The sequence below is a fragment of the Pecten maximus genome, chromosome 15 (assembly GCF_902652985.1).
Source record: "Pecten maximus chromosome 15, xPecMax1.1, whole genome shotgun sequence".
NCBI lineage: Eukaryota > Metazoa > Mollusca > Bivalvia > Pectinida > Pectinidae > Pecten > Pecten maximus.
In genome coordinates, this window is record NC_047029.1 from 31192027 (window position 1) to 31209344 (window position 17318).

Below are 17318 nucleotides of genomic sequence, written 5' to 3' on the forward strand. Positions count from 1 at the left end.
TGTAAATCTTTCGGGCTAATCATCCTTAGAACTAGAATGTAAACTTGATAATGACTTGATAAAGGAGAGAGAGCAATACCGTTCAATCGACCTGTTTACAATACATTTCGAAAGTCTTTCGTAAACTGATTGACCTTCTACAGATAACTAGTACAATCATCTAATCACTTTTATTACATTGTAGGGGAAAATGAAATTCAATATTGTTGCCCTTATCGTAATAGTTAAAATCCTTTATTTACTTAATCCATGCAGACCAGTAGCGTACTTTTTTTTCAATTCGATCATGATATTATCTGTGCACGCAAGATAAAAAAAATAATTTGCTGTATGTAAAACCATGATAAATTGACTACTACTTTTCAGGACAGCGAAGGAGAGCAGGCGACATTTCAAGTTGTAATGTAGGTGAATGGTTCGTTGAGGGATTCATCTGTTATGATCTAAACCAGACATTTTTGGTAACTTAATTTTATATATATCTTCAATGTAATTGCATTTACACATATCAACCACGATTTACAGGGAGCTAGTGTAAATATGTAATTCCAAGATTATGGATGATGTTTCACACATTTATTCATATTTCTTATGTGTTTTGTTTTATCCTGATTTATGTTATGTAACTGCCGTTCACTATTTCAGTACAGCTTTTACTTCTTTTTCATTATAGATATTGCTCGTCCTTTTCATCCAAAACGACCTAAAACTGCCTATAGTCCACAAAAGTGAAAAAATATAAACTTTTCTATACAATGGATGCATCCCCAAACGGAAGGATAATATCGAACACCCTTCAAACTCCCACACAACAGAGACAGCCCGCCGATTCTCCAGTATGTGACGCAATAGTAATAGCGATCTCTACAAAGATGAAAGAACATACAGTGTCTCTCTTATTCTTTACAAACACCAAGAAGATCGACAGACTTGTATCCATACAGGACCGGAAGTGATGGATATTCCATATGTGATACAATGTATTTGCAGTATGATATCAAACTCATGGATTGTCCACATTGTTGCCGAACTTCTCGCAGTAATGATCAAGGCAAGCGTAAAGGCACATATGACATCTGCTGGTGAATCTTTTGATGAGAATTTGACCTAGAACTGTTAAAATGTGGTTATATATTTCAACAAAGATACTTTTCATTATTATATTGCAAATATATAAGATGTCCAACTTCGTTTGCTTCATCGGCTACACCCGCCGTTAAACTCTAAGTCAAGCACGGGTTGCATTCTCAACACCAAAACTTCATGACATGTCAACACGCATCAAAGACATCGGAAACCATATGGAAATGAAAGTTCCCATTGAGATTATGATGTAGACCATAACATTTCCACATGGTCTCTGATCAGCCTGCATCTTTAGAAACAAAGTTTTGTAAGTTTTTCGTCAGTAGTCGACCTCATCTGATTTAAATATCGATTTAATTGGGACATGTAAAAATCGTAGTTATGGAAACCAGGGATGTTACTGTTTATAAATGGACAATCAACAATTGGGAAATTATGATCATCACGTGTATCATACGGCTTACTTGTAAGCTGTCTATGTCGGTAAATGTGACATTGTAAATAAATATTGAGGTAAACAGTCACTGTTGGTTACTGTTACATTGTTAGTAAAGTTTCAGGCAAGTAGTTGATTATCAAGTTTTACTAGTAATATCCTGGCGACATGAGGTTTGCTATATAACGATTAAACATCGTTGATATAACTATAGGCATAATTAATGAACGCCTCCAATGAGATCACTATTACATAAACACCCGTGCTAGGTCCTCTCCGTATAGTACAGGAGATATTGAGTATAAACCCTTTGTTCATGACAAATACATCTGTGTAGAACCAACATCCATTACAACAAATAGATCTGACGGAGGAGGGGGGTAAATTCTACTTTCCATATAATACGTCCTATGTATACTATAGATCATCTTCGCTAGCCAAGGCTTCTGATTACGTTACACTCCACGAACCCTTGGCGGATATAGTCGTGTTCAAACCGTCGCGCCCTGGAATCCAAGGGCATCCAATCAAATCGCGTTTTACATTCTGGCTTGGTTTCGCAGTAAACAAAAAATGCGGCACCCAGTACAGAGCTACATTGCCGACTATGTCATGGCATTTTACCTAAATACAAAAATCACAATCTTTGGGGGAACATTCGCAGTGTTTGATCAATTCATATAAGTCATTGATCACATATCTCATCGAAATGACACCAAACCTCGATGTGTGTTTGTAAACATCACCGATGAAGTAAATCGGTAACGCTTGTTTTGATTGGTCGAAAATTTCATGCGTGAAGGGTGGTAATTTCGAATCGCCGCTAGAGGGCCAGAACTGACGCCTATATCTGCCAAGGGTTCGTGGAGTGTAACGTAATCAGAAGCCTTGGCTAGCGAAGATGACTATAGATGAACCAGAGTTGCTCCTCTTTGTCGATATAGTGAATATTTCTGTTGTATAGAAGTTAACATTTTTTTCAGCGTAACCAATGAACCATTGAGATGACCTATGTAAGCTTTGTCTGCTTTCCTATCAATTGAAGTATATTGTGATATACATTGGAGATCGTATAGTATATAGATAACAAAAATATATATAAGAAAACCAATATACGAACCAGAGAAGAAGATAATTCGAATTGGTTATATTGAAAATATTGCATAGCAATTACTACAGTTTCGAACAAAAGAAAGAACTACATTGTTTGTCATGAAAGTTGTTTGTTTTAAAATCCCAAGGCCGCAAAATAATGTACAATCAATCCTAATGTTCTCTTCGTATTGTATTTAAATGAGAGTAGACATAATGGTTCTTCGATATCGTATACTAAATAATCAGTAGAAACATAAACGTAATCAAGTTATGGACGAAATTGTCAGAACGGACAGATCATTCAAGAAAGTATGTTCTATTTTGTTCCGGATTATAGTAATCTAGTTTCACTAGCATACCACATGTATTTGTGTGTGTATATATATACACACTAATTTTTCAATGAAGTAGTATTCATACACGTGACACCAAGGCCACCGGTTATATTTACCTGTTGGGGAACCACCTTTACCATTGCTTAAGCGGTTACTATATATACTACGATATGTTGATAATAAAACGTGAACCAGGTTATTTTAAGGTTCATGACTAGACCTCCAGTAAATATTGAAATAATTTGTACAAACTATTACGTATGATGACACCAGTCGTAGATTTTTTATGTCGTTCTACCCGTTGTGCTGACGTCAGACTTAAAAATTCATTTTAAATTGTTACGTGATCCTCAATACTAGACTCGAGACTTCAACAACAATCAGATAACAACTACATTTTGCTTAATCTAAAAATAGGCGCAGGATGTATATGTTATACAATACTGCAGTTCGGAATGTAAAAGGAAGCTTCGGCAGTGATAAAATATCAGCCATCAGGTAAGTTATATTCTACATCTTAAAATTAGAATTAGTATTGGGATGTAGTTGTTGATTAAATCAATTGTGATAAAACACTTAAACACTTGTAAAACGTAGCACGCGCTAAGAGCTGTACATCATCAAAGCATTTCGTTTAGATGGATATTCCTAGTTCCGTAGGACTTATTTAGCTTGGTCAAGGTATTTGATATGGGCAGAACATTTCTTATCAAGTATATAATATTGAAAGAATATTCAGATTGATTCATAAATAACAGTACGATTATTTGTTAATTTCTTCTTTAATGTTATTCTTGCGGGCTAATCATCCTTAGAAATGGAATGTAAACAAGACAATGACTTGATAGATACTTTCTTACACATATATTTATGTTTCTTATGTATCCTGATGTATGTAACTGTCGTTTACCATTTCAGTACAGTTTTAATATTTTTTACCTCTTTTTGATTGTAGATATTGCTCGTCCTTTTCATCCAATACGACCTTAGACTGCATATCTTCTAAAAAAGGTGAAAAATATCAACTTTTCCCTAAAATGGATGTATCCCCGAACGAGAGGATCAAGATGGAACACACTTCAACCTCCCACACAACAGAGACAGCCCGCCGATTCTACAGTATGTGACGCAATAGTAATAGCGATCTCTACAAAGATGAAAGAACATACAGTGTCACCCTCATTCTTTACAAACACCAAGAAGATCGACATGCTTGTATCCATACAGGACCGGAAGTGATGGATATTCCATTGGTGAAACGATGTATTTGCAGTATGATATCAAACTCATGGATTGTCCGTTTTGTTGCCGAACTTCTCGTAGTAATGATCAAGGCAAGCGTAAAGGCACATATGACATCTGCTGGTGAATCTTTTGATGAGACTGTGACCTAGAACTGTTAAAAGGTTGAAATATTTCAACATTTACTTTTATAAATATTGCATACCTTTATAGTTATAGGAGGTTAAAAATCTATTTTCCATATACTACGTCCTATGCATATTATAGATGTACCAGAGTTGATCCTCTTGGTCAATGTAGTGAATAATATTTTCGTTGTATATTACTTATCATTTTCAGCGTGACCAACGGAATATTGAGATGCCTTATGTAAGCTTTGACTGCTTTCCTTTCATATTGAAGTATATTGTATCAAATATAATTATAACGAATATATATATAAGTAAAACAATATTCGAACCAGAGCAGAAGATAATTGGAATTAATTACACTGAAATGTTGCATGGCAATTACTACAGTTTCGAACAAAATAAATAACTGCATTGTTTGTCATGAAAGTAGTTTGTTTTAAAATCCCAAGGCAACAAATTAATGTACAATCAATCCTAATGTTTTCTTCGTATTATATTTAAATGAATGTAGACTTCCATGATTCTTCGATATCGTATACTTAAGAAACGTAATCAAGCTATGGACGAAATTGTACAGAGTCAAAACGGAAAGATCATTCAAGAAATATGTTTTATTTTGTTCCGGATTCTAGTAACCTAGTTTCACTTTATTTAAAAGCATACCACATGTATTTGTGTATATACACACACAGTCATTTTTCAATGAAGTAGTATTTATACACGTGACACCAAGGCCACCGGTTATATTTACCTGTTGGGGAACCCCCTTAACCATTGCTTAAGCGGTTACGGTATATACTACGATATGTTGATAATGAAACGTGAACCAGGTAATTTTAAGTATCACAAACACGTCCTTATTATTTACGTAACATATAGATAATGTTTATATGTCGTTACGTTTTACTCGTCGAGCTACCAGAGGTTAAGCGGATGTTTTAGATATTTTGTTTATTCTACATAGATTATTGGAGAACACTAAACAAATCTGTTTCGATAAATTATAATCACTGGCTTAAATATTAATATCCAACTCCGAGATATCATTTCTCATTATCGACATTTTAAGAAAGGCGAGATAATTCGACAGAAAGTTTATCAAAAATATTTCAGAGAAGCACAGTTCAGATAACATACTTTTTTGTTTTTGTTTAACGTCCTATTAACAGCCAGGTTCATTTAGGACGTGCCAGGTTTTGGAGGTGAAGGAAAGCCGGAGTGACCGGAGAAAAACCACCGGCCTACAGTCAGTACCTGGCAACTGCCCCACGTAGGTTTCGAACTCGCAACCCAGAGGTGGAGGGCTAGTGATAAAGTGTCGGGACACCTTAACCACTCGGCCACCGCGGCCCCCTCAGATAATATACTGTTAAACATTTACATGGTTTACATGTATCGACACACACAGTGTTTGTATATCTATAACTGTCAAAGACACATGGTGACCGAAATTAGTGTATATACGTGATCGTGTACTGCAGTTAGACTCGTACAACCAATCAAATTACATCAACATTTTACGTAAGTGTGAGAGAATATGTTATCAAAGAGTACACAGATCCGACCGTCCTAAGCACTCAGGAAACGCAGAAAGAACCGCCTTTTGACCACTCCCAATTCCGAAAGAATGTAATAAAGCTGTCGCGGACAAGTGGTTCTTTGTTTATAATGAAAATCTTACCAAAATAAGCATATATCCGTGTTTCCCATATGCCACCTGAGGTGCACACGAATTGTGACCAATATCCGACCTTCCCGAGTACTCTAGAAATGATTTGACAGAACTGCTTTTTAATCCGTCACCATCCCGTAAGAATGTAATAATGCTGACGGGGACACGCGGTTCATTTTCCACAATGAAAATGGTCACCGGAATAAGCATATGTTCGTGTTTCCCCCTTCTCAATCGAGGTGCACAAAAATTCTGACCAAAATCCGACCGTTCACCGTACTCTGGAAATGATCACAGAACCGCCTTTTGACTCATTCCCATTCCGTACGAAATGTAATAATACTAACGGAGACACGTGGTTCCTTGTCCATCATGAAAATGGTTACCAAAATTAGCACAATTCCGTGTTCCCCACATCCCTCTCGAGGTGCACACGAAATCTGACCAAGAACAGATCATCCTAAGTACTCTAGAATGATGACGGAACCAACTTTTGACGTCTCCGAATTCTGTAAGAATGTAATAATCCTGTCGCGGACATGTGGTTTATTGCCCACCATTAAATTAATTACCGGAATGAGAACTCTGAAAATGATGACAAATACGCCTTCTGTCCCCTCCCCATTCCGTAAGAATGTAATAATGCTGCCGCGTACACGTAGTTAATTGTCCACAGTTAAAATGGTTTAAGAAATGAGCACATTACCGTGTTCCTCATATCCTTGCCCATTTCCGTCATGGAAAGGCTACAACAGAGGGAACTAGACCACTAGTGACAGTCATAGGAAACAAGAAACTTCTACTGGAAAAAGCAAGAGAAATAAAACCACAAGCTCTACTTTCGATGAGAGGTGTTGCACACACAAGAGATCTGACAAGGGTACAGAGAAAGGGAAGAACAGCTAAACTAGCTGCCAAGAAAGAAGGAAAACCCCGATATGTCCTGATTCTAACATCGCCACCAGTGTGACGTTTACAAATGGGTTCGTCACTACCTCTAATAGATCCTGGTTAGTGACTAGTCTACAGATGCAAATATATACAAATATTACTACTATTTGGTAGCCTTTAACATTTAACGAGAACATATAACACATAAAATATAAGTTTTATATATACAGTGGTCTGTCTGACCGCTGACACTTAATCTTAATACTATAACTCGTCCCGTACCACTCACAACGGCTAGTTATAATTACTGGTCGCCGGTCTGTGTGTGACCGCTGACTATACGGCTACGGGGATTCAGTGACTAGCAATATGTGTAATCGAACATGATTATACGCTCTGACTGTTCCTATGTATTTTCATCGGCCACCCAACCCCTGGTGTTTGCTGCTGACCACCAACACTACTTATAGTATGGTCGCTGACATGCCCGCCGACTACCTTGTAGTTGCTGACTTGACCGTCGACTACCTGCTTGTAGTCGCCAACTAAATTGTAGTCGCTAGCCTATCAGCCTCTGCCAAACACTCTGTGTTAAAACGATTAGTTGATGGATCAAGGAGAAGACCGTGGTCACATCTATCTTTCCATAACTAGCTACCTTTCTTAGGGTCTCTCCGCTTCTGTCTGTACAGTTTGGATGCCGAAATCAGAGTGTTTGTGTTCTGTCAGAGCCGGCTTTTATACCCTCCGATATAGACCATCTGAGTCATTCAAGTGTTTTACATGCAAGGGTAGGATTACATAATCAAGCGTGCGGAAGAATGCACGAGAATAGTTCAGGACCCGGATGAACACATGTAAACAATACACAACGATGCCTGATCGGTATGTGTTATCTATTTTCATTACACTACCCACGCCTTCGAGGTTGAAGCTGCCATGCTTCTTAATTATGTTAGAACGAAATCAAAGAACCAAAGGAAAACAATTATTTACAAAACAAATAAACTTTCTTTATTAATCCAGCAGTGTTGAAACACTAGTGTACGGACACTTCGTTTAAGTGAGGTCCGTCCAAATGTTGTGGGCATCTAGCCTATTCTCTATTTCCAGTGAAGGTATCCAAATAAAAGTAGGTTTCATCTACCGTGGTTTGTTTCACTTGCTTGCCTGCCTCATGATATCGACAAGTGGTCGTGACTGTCCGCTTAGTTTTGTTCATGGCGGGCTCCGTCTGGACTCCAACACTAACAAAACGTCGACTAACCGTACTCGTATGTCGCTTCGTGGGATGATCCAGAGTTACTGGTTTCGGGATGACATGTCGCAGATCTGTGGCACGTAGCCTTTTGCCTGGTTCACCACTTTGTTCTGCTATTCTCTTCTTATGAAATGGCAGTGTAGGTTTTGTTGATTTCCTGATCACCCGACCCATCAAAGAATCATCCGGGGGTACAGGATTTGTGGCCACTGCTGTAGCTGAGGTTGAAGGTCTGTTGTCAGATGGGACAACTGGCTCAGTAGTTTCTTTCTCCGACTCCTCGGACAGTAAGCTCCCAGGGTCCTGCTTTTGCCAATCTTCTGTTTCCTTAGGCGAAGGATAGGAATCATCATCCGACCCATCGTCACTATCACTACTGGAGCTGCTTGAGCTGTCACTGGATCCTGCGGTCTGCTTATCCTCTGGTAGATTAGACACATGGACGGTCTCAGGTTGGCTGTTTTTGTCCATACCCTTCTCTTCGATATGTCTTTTCTCATGACGAGTAAGGTATACTTGCTTTGTAGTCGTGAAGTTACAATGCGTACAGGCAAATGCTTTCTTTTCAGAGTGTTTCAGACCACACATCACAAGATGCTCCCTGAGCTCTTCTGTTCCAGCGGTTCTGAACTTGCACATAGGACATGCCTTCATTGGGGTCGTCTTTGTGTTTACCATTCTCTGAAAGTACCAAAAGCTTTGATTAGTGGTATATCTTCTTCATGTGATACAGGTATTTTATGATAAAACATCTCAAGACATAGACTAGTACAAAATATAGTCAGAGTGTTTGGCAGGTGCTTTCCTATGTCTGCGACCCTGTTTTGGGTTAGTTTCTATATTCTTAGAACTAATATTCTTAAGGTCTCTCCCAGACTCGTTTTCACTCTCTTTGAAAGTAGCACTCTCCTCACACCAATCACTTCTACTGTCATCAACTTGCTTGCTCTCGAAACAACTCTCGTCAACCTGAGTCTGTTGCTCTTTAACTTTTGCAAAATCCTCTGCATTCTCATTCCTGAGCATCTGAACTTTTTTTGGCTTCATGCGGTCTACATGAATTACTTGTAGCTTCCCTTTTCGCCCACAGCGTACGCGATATGTGACGTCAGTGAGCTTTGATATCACTCGGAATGGACCCTTCCAGCGACAGGCTAGCTTTGAACTTTGTCCTGTCTTGACGTTGGGAAAGAAAACGAATACATCATCACCAGCTTTGAATGGTTGCCAGGAGAGTTTCTGATCATGAAGCTTCTTCTGTCTAAGCATTCGTCCCTTTACACTTTCTCTGACTAACTGATGTGCGTCTTCCATCTTTTCCTGTAGCTCCCACGCCCATGTATTCTGTGGTAATGCTTTCAGATTTCGTGGCATTGAGTATTGTAGATCTAGTGGAGTAGAAGTTTCTCTTCCAAGCATCATGAAGTTTGGGGAATTGGAAGTGGTCTCATGTTCGGTTGACCGATATGCCATCATGACATATGGCAAGTGTCTGTCCCAGTCAGTGTGTCGCTCATTCACAAATGCCCTCAACATGGTAACCAGTGTCTTATTGAACCGCTCAACCATACCATCTGACTGCGGGTGGTAGGGAGTGGTACGGGTCTTTTGAATTTGCAGTATACGACACATTTCCCGAAACAATGCACTCTCAAACTGAGAGCCCTGATCTGAATGGATAATACTGGGGACTCCGAATCGACAGACGACTTCTTCTACCAGTATGCGTGCTACGGTCTCTGCGTTCATGTTTTGCATTGGAAAACTTTCTGTCCACTTTGTGTAGTAGTCGGAGATAACCAAGATGTGCCTGTTGCCATCATCGGTCTCCGGCAATTCGCACAGAATGTCCATAGCTATGCGCTCCATTGGGTATCCCGATTCAGTTATCTGCATAGGTGCTCTCTTGGTTTTTGTCATGTTCTTGCTCTTAGCACACATCGTGCAACCAGTGACATATCGTTTGATATCATCTTGTATCCCAGGCCAGTAATACTGTTGGCGGATCTTGGCAAGAGTCTTTCTTGTTCCCAGATGAGCAGCTGTCTTGTTATCATGGGCATGACCAAGGATTGTGCGACGTTCGTTTCTAGGAACTATGATATGAACTACTCCTTTTTGTGTTTTTCTCACCAATAGATCATCTTGAATGGACAGTATTTCAAACTGTGACCATAGGGATTTCACTGTTTTGTTTCTGCCACCTATGGACTTATACCCAGGTCTTTCCCCTTTCTTGACCCAGTCAATAACCAGACCTAAGTCATCATCTTCCTCTTGTTTTTCGCTCAGGGTTTTCTCACGTTTTTCTTTTTCATCAGATTTACAAGGGTCTATGCTCCTCACTATCTGAGCTGTAGATTCAGTTGCTCGATTGTCTGCCTTCAGTTCCCAGTCTGGGTCAAAGTTGCATTGACGACAAGGGATCCTGCTCAGTCCATCGGCATTCTGATGTTGCTTCCCTGGTCGATGAATGATGTGCATGTCATATGAGCTTAACACCTGAAGCCATCTTGCCATCTGGCCCTCTGGGTCTTTGAAATTCAGCAACCATCTGAGCGAACTGTGGTCTGTTCTGACAGTAAACTTTCTGCCATACAGATAATGCCGGAAGTATTTTGTGAAATTGACAACAGCCAGTAATTCTTTACGCGTTACGCAATACTTCCTCTCTGCCTTGGTCAATGTTCGTCCTGCAAATGCTATGGGTCTCTCTATGCCATCAATTTCCTGTGATAGTGCAGCCCCAATAGCTTCATGACTCGCATCGGTGTCGAGTATGAACTCTTTACTAAAATCAGGGTGGGCCAGAGTTTTTGCACTTGTCAATTCTCTTTTCAGAATCTCATACGCTTCCTGACACTGAGGTGTCCAATCAAATTTCCGTCCCTTTTCTGTCAGCTTGTGTAGGCATTTCGCAATCACAGAAAAGTTCCTGACAAACTTTCTGTAATAACTACAGAACCCCAGGAATGACCGCAGTTGTTTGATGTTGACTGGGACTGGCCACTCCGCAACTTTCTTCACCTTATCCGGGTCGGTGGAGATACCTTCCTCCGAGATCTTGTGGCCAAGGTAAATGACTTCTTTGGCAAACAGACAACATTTTCTCGCCTTTAGCTTTAATCCAGCTTCTTGTAAGCGTTTGAAAACTTGTTGCAGATTCTCAATCATGTCTTCAAATGTCTTCCCGGTCACGATTATATCGTCTAGGTAAATTAAACAGGTCTGCCACTGTAAACCTGCTAGTACCGTTTCCATCAGTCTCTCGAATGTCGCAGGAGCTGACGCTAGACCAAAAGGCATGACCGTGAACTCATAAAGACCTGTTCTTGTCGCGAATGCAGTCTTCTGGCGATCTTCAGGAGCCAAATCAACCTGCCAATAACCGGAGTTTAGGTCGAGTGTTGAGAACCACGAGCAACCTGACATTTGATCAAGAGCCTCGTCAATACGTGGAAGTGGATACGCATCCGGAATGCTAACAGCATTCAGCTGTCGATAATCCACGCAAAATCGTAAGCTCCCGTCCTTCTTTTTCACGAGGACGATCCCAGAACTCCATGGACTGGAGGATTTCTGTATGATCCCTCTGTCAAGCATATCCTTTACTTGTCTATCAATCTCGGGACCAAGATTGCCTGGCACTCTTCTTACTGGCTGTTTTATGGGTTTGGCACCCCCAGTGTTGATCTTATGTTGAATCAAGTCTGTTCTACCCAGATCGTCGTCGGTAACGGCAAACAGGTTCTGATGTTTTAGCAGCAATTCATACCCAGCGTTGTATTGATCTGTTGTAAGATTATTTTTGGAGTCATTCAACAATGTTTGGATATCTGCCCTAAGTCCAGCTACTTTGTTAGGTGTCGGTTCGTCGACGGTTCCCATTACACCATCAATAGTGCTGACCTGAGCAATCGTTGTCCCTGGGTAAAATTGTTGACTCTCGTTGCCCAGATTCATTAATCTTACAGGCACCGTAGTATCATACTGCACAAGTGCCCTAGCGACTAATGCTCTCTCTGTCTTAAGAAAAGTCGCTGGTTTCTCAACTAGAAGTAGTTTGCTGGCTGTTTCACCTTCTGGTAAATATACCTTCCCTTGGACCACGACCTCACTGTTGTCAGGAATGGTTACCTTCTCTGTAAGTGAAAGTCGGTAGCAACCCATAGCACCCTCGTAGAATGTCGGTACCGTTACATCATCAAATGTGAGAACACCTTTCTTGAAATCAAGAGACCCATTTCTCTCCTGCATTATGTCTAGACCCAGAATACCATCGGTATTAATCTTAGCAATAATTGCTTCCACATAAATGTCTTTTGTCTTATTAAGCCGGATGACAAAACTCCCTTTGCCCTTGACCTCAAGTTTCCCACCACTAGCTGTTAAAACATCTTGGTGAACTCTACTCAGGCGAGGTTTAGCCGATTCTGAAATTTTATCAAACACTCGCTCTGATATGATGGTGACTGTTGCCCCTGTGTCAACCAATAGGTTTACTTTAGTTCCATGAACTTCGGCAGTTATATACATGCCTGCTTCCTGCACGGCTGTAGACAACCCAATGCCAGCTCTTGGTTTCTTTTGTCTCCGTCGACGATGGTTGTTCACCTGCTGGGCCCCTGGTTGTTTCTGACTTTTATTAGGGTCATTCTTTTTGTCAGGCTTGGGACAATTTCTACGAAAATGTCCCTCCTCACCACAGTTAAAGCAGTTCTTGTTCCTGACCACATTAGACTTACTTCTAGACTTCATCTTTCCAACGTCCTTTTCCAGAGACTCTAGCTTTTTCTGCATGTCCTGGAGCAGTTTTAACATCTCTGACCCCTCAGATGTTTCAGTATTAGTATTTCTAAGATATGATTGGCCTTCCTTTGATTTCTTCTCACAGCGGTTGTATGCCTCTAATTCAACCGATAGTTGTATGGCCTCAGTCAAATTCTTAGGCCTCGACTGTTTGATTCTTATGCGCATCTCGGAGTCTGCAAGTGCTTCAATGAACTGTTGCATAGCCAATGTCTCCCTAACATCATTTGGCACTGTGCGATATGCCAAGTTCACAAGCCGTCTAATCGCTTGTCCCAGTTCTGGTAAACTTTCCGATGCTTTTTGACGCCTCTCCATTAACTGAACCCTATAAAGCTCAGTCTGGTTTGGGGGAGCAAACCTCTCCTCCAAGGCTTTGACTAGCGACTCATAATCCTGCTGCTTAGGAATGTCAAGGTCACCCAGTATCCCTTGAGCTTGGCCCCGCAATGCTACTGCTAAGTGGAGACCTTTCTCATTATCAGTCCATCGGTTTATTCGAGAACAAGCATCAAAATGTGATTTGAAGTCAACCCATGGAGATGTGCCGTCATATGTTGCCGCTTTCACGGTAACCATTTTACTTTTATATTTTGTCGACATGTCCCTGACTTCATCATCTGTTTCTTCAGCATTCCTCCTGCTGGCAACTCTACTCATTCTTTTTTTTCTGGTGGTTACATTGTCATATTTGTGACCATCTAGTCTGTGATCATTATCCACACCCAGCGGACATGGTACAGATGTCATTGGTTTAGTGCGAGACAATAGATTGTGACTGCTAGCCTGCATCTGTTTCATTTGTTCTCCGAGCTCTTTAATCTCTTGTTCAAACTTTTGTATACTTTCGTCCCTTAATCCAAGACTATAGTCTGGAGAGAACCTCTCCGGTTTTAGACGAGTATCTTTTTCTTTGGTTCCAAACCCAGAGTCGACAACTGCGTGCTTCCGCATCGGTATATTGGGTTGTGTGATAGGGGTTGAGAAATCAAAATGAATATGACTTGTGTTGTTAAAGTCAAGACCATTATCTGATTCCCTGTCAGACTGGTCACTGGTATAGCCTTCTGCCATATTAAATCACAGAGAGAATATAAGTAACAAACAATTTTTTTTTATTATTATTATTACATCAACAACAGTTTATAAACTGTAGACTACTAAAATGTCACAAACAAGTTGTCAAATAACCAGGATCCCGCCGCCGCCACCAAAATTTGTGACGTTTACAAATGGGTTCGTCACTACCTCTAATAGATCCTGGTTAGTGACTAGTCTACAGATGCAAATATATACAAATATTACTACTATTTGGTAGCCTTTAACATTTAACGAGAACATATAACACATAAAATATAAGTTTTATATATACAGTGGTCTGTCTGACCGCTGACACTTAATCTTAATACTATAACTCGTCCCGTACCACTCACAACGGCTAGTTATAATTACTGGTCGCCGGTCTGTGTGTGACCGCTGACTATACGGCTACGGGGATTCAGTGACTAGCAATATGTGTAATCGAACATGATTATACGCTCTGACTGTTCCTATGTATTTTCATCGGCCACCCAACCCCTGGTGTTTGCTGCTGACCACCAACACTACTTATAGTATGGTCGCTGACATGCCCGCCGACTACCTTGTAGTTGCTGACTTGACCGTCGACTACCTGCTTGTAGTCGCCAACTAAATTGTAGTCGCTAGCCTATCAGCCTCTGCCAAACACTCTGTGTTAAAACGATTAGTTGATGGATCAAGGAGAAGACCGTGGTCACATCTATCTTTCCATAACTAGCTACCTTTCTTGGGGTCTCTCCGCTTCTGTCTGTACAGTTTGGATGCCGAAATCAGAGTGTTTGTGTTCTGTCAGAGCCGGCTTTTATACCCTCCGATATAGACCATCTGAGTCATTCAAGTGTTTTACATGCAAGGGTAGGATTACATAATCAAGCGTGCGGGAGAATGCACGAGAATAGTTCAGGACCCGGATGAACACATGTAAACAATACACAACGATGCCTGATCGGTATGTGTTATCTATTTTCATTACACCAGTTAGACCGAGGAGAATACGTGGAATTCCTGCTATATGACCTGGACATGTCTCCACTCCAATGAGGTCGGTCATGGGAGGTCAGCTGATGTTTGGGGTTTGTCCCGCCGCAACAAACCATCTAGTCCTTCACCGACAGATTGGATCAAGGAACTTAACCAGAGCTGTTGACCAGGAAAGACCTTCGTATCTACCAAGTAGAATATATGTAACATCGACAATAAACAACCAGTTAAGTCGACACCAGCATACAGATAGTCTTGATATCAATGATATTGAGCATGAAGTCATGAATATTGGCTAAATGACACCCCGGTGTCAACTATGTATAGTGATGAAGATGAGTATAGGGATCAGCGATTATAACTGTATACGTTCCTTGTTTTAATCATTTAGTTGTTTGTGATAACTAGGGGTCACTCCTGTATACCGTTGCTGTCACATTAATGTAGCAGTGGTACTGCTCCGGGATCGAACACGTACTACAAACACACGATAGCTCTGTGAAGTCCGTTTATTCCATAGGATAAAAACCCTATAATAACAATATAACAATAGTAAAATATCACAGTCTTAAAACCTTCTTCTCCTAGACAAATAATGAACTCGTCCAGTGAAACGCGACTGGCTAACGCATTTAGTACAAACACGCTTCACTATATAAATACTACTTAAACAAAATACTAGATAACCCAGTCGCAATCATGCATTACAAAAGGAACTGACAAGGTTACGTTATGCACACCGAAGCAAGATATACAGTTACTTCTAAACAAATACTATTGAATCGATTGCGACTCAATTACAGTTACAGAGATATATAAAATACAAATAATTAGCAAAATACCACATGGCTTACAAATGTACGGAAATAACAAAACGTACCTCTTCAAAAAGGAAGAGGGCTTAATCCAAGGGGAAATAACCAGTAGATGGCCGGTTACAGACAATGGTGCATATCTACAAATGATATTCAGATGTTATAACATACTGCTAAAAGAAATCGAACATTTACTTTTACAAGAATCTCGAAAACAATCATACTGACGAAAATATAAAGCCAGAACATATCTTCTGTATAATATAAAAGACAGACATGAATTTCTAATATTATGAAATTCAAATTACCACAAGATAGATTGACTTGCACTCGAGAATAAAGTAAATCTAACAAAAACACTGATCCTTACGTGCAAATACAAATACGATCAGTACATTGTAGTAATGGACAATATAATCAACATAAAACATTATCTTTACTTACAATTGAATAGCACAGCTCTGATGAATATCAAAATGTCTCCTATTGTAAAAACCAAACCGCCATCATTCAAATCATTACGGGTGTGATAGATTGCCGCGCAGTGCGCACACTGACCACTGGGCAATAAGATAAAAATAGATTGAACCTTGACACTACTAAGAACCGGTTTACAAAGCATGATAATATACTACATACAGTTCGATCACAATATACCGGACCGGATCTCAATTATGTAAAATTTACAAATACATTACAATAAATAGAGGCTACATATCAATTTCAATTACATTGAAATTGTACCCTACTACATTATCATCAAATAAGAAAATTGAGCTAGAAGAACTTACAAACACTGTATCTCCAGATCTGATATGTTTGAAAGAGATTCTACCAAAAAACTCTCAAGCACCAACAAGTCTACAAATCTACAACCTAAAAAACTATGTTATACTGTTTGGACCATTTGATAAACGGAGTTGCTTTCTACTGTAGACAAAATCCTACATGTGAGCAAGTAACACATCAATGGAAAATTATCAAATATACAGCATGTCTTATCAAGCTCAGGGGCAACGACTCGCTGCTATTATGTAACATACACTAGATCTACATAATTCCAAGTGGTTCAGATGAAAACTACAGGAAACTAAATGAACTACTTTTAGCAATAGAAAAGTACCGATAGACACTCAAGCTAGTAGTGGGTGACTTCAGTTATAAGGAAATCAAGTGGAACCACAATGTAACAACAGTCAGCATTCATCATCCAGCTAGCAGATTTCCGTCAAATATCCAAGACAATTTCTGGTAATAGAGCATGTACATTAACCTACAATATATAGAGAAAACCACACTCCGTCAATACTTGACCTGATATTGACCAATGAGGTAGATATGATTAACAAGTTAAAACAATATCCTGGATTGGGCAAACGTGATCACACTGTACTGAGTTTTGAGTTTATAGGATATATAGACAAACCAAGAAATCCTGAAGATAGCCCTCCCAAATATAACCCTTTTAAAGGAGACTGTGTCCG

The 17318-nt window shown here is 39.8% G+C and overlaps 1 protein-coding gene across 1 annotated transcript; it reads right to left on the reverse strand.

Moving 5' to 3' along the window:
• Positions 1-7984: 7984 nt before the first annotated feature.
• LOC117343384 (zinc finger protein ZFPM2-like) lies at positions 7985-8827 on the reverse strand. The gene has a single exon (XM_033905726.1). The coding sequence runs from the start codon at positions 8825-8827 to the stop codon at positions 7985-7987; it is 843 nt and encodes a 280-aa protein (XP_033761617.1).
• Positions 8828-17318: the final 8491 nt, after the last annotated feature.

Coding starts and splice junctions, on each gene's coding strand:
- LOC117343384 (XM_033905726.1), bottom strand. CDS start 8,827: ATGGTAAACACAAAGACGACCCCAATGAAGGCATGTCCTATGTGCAAG.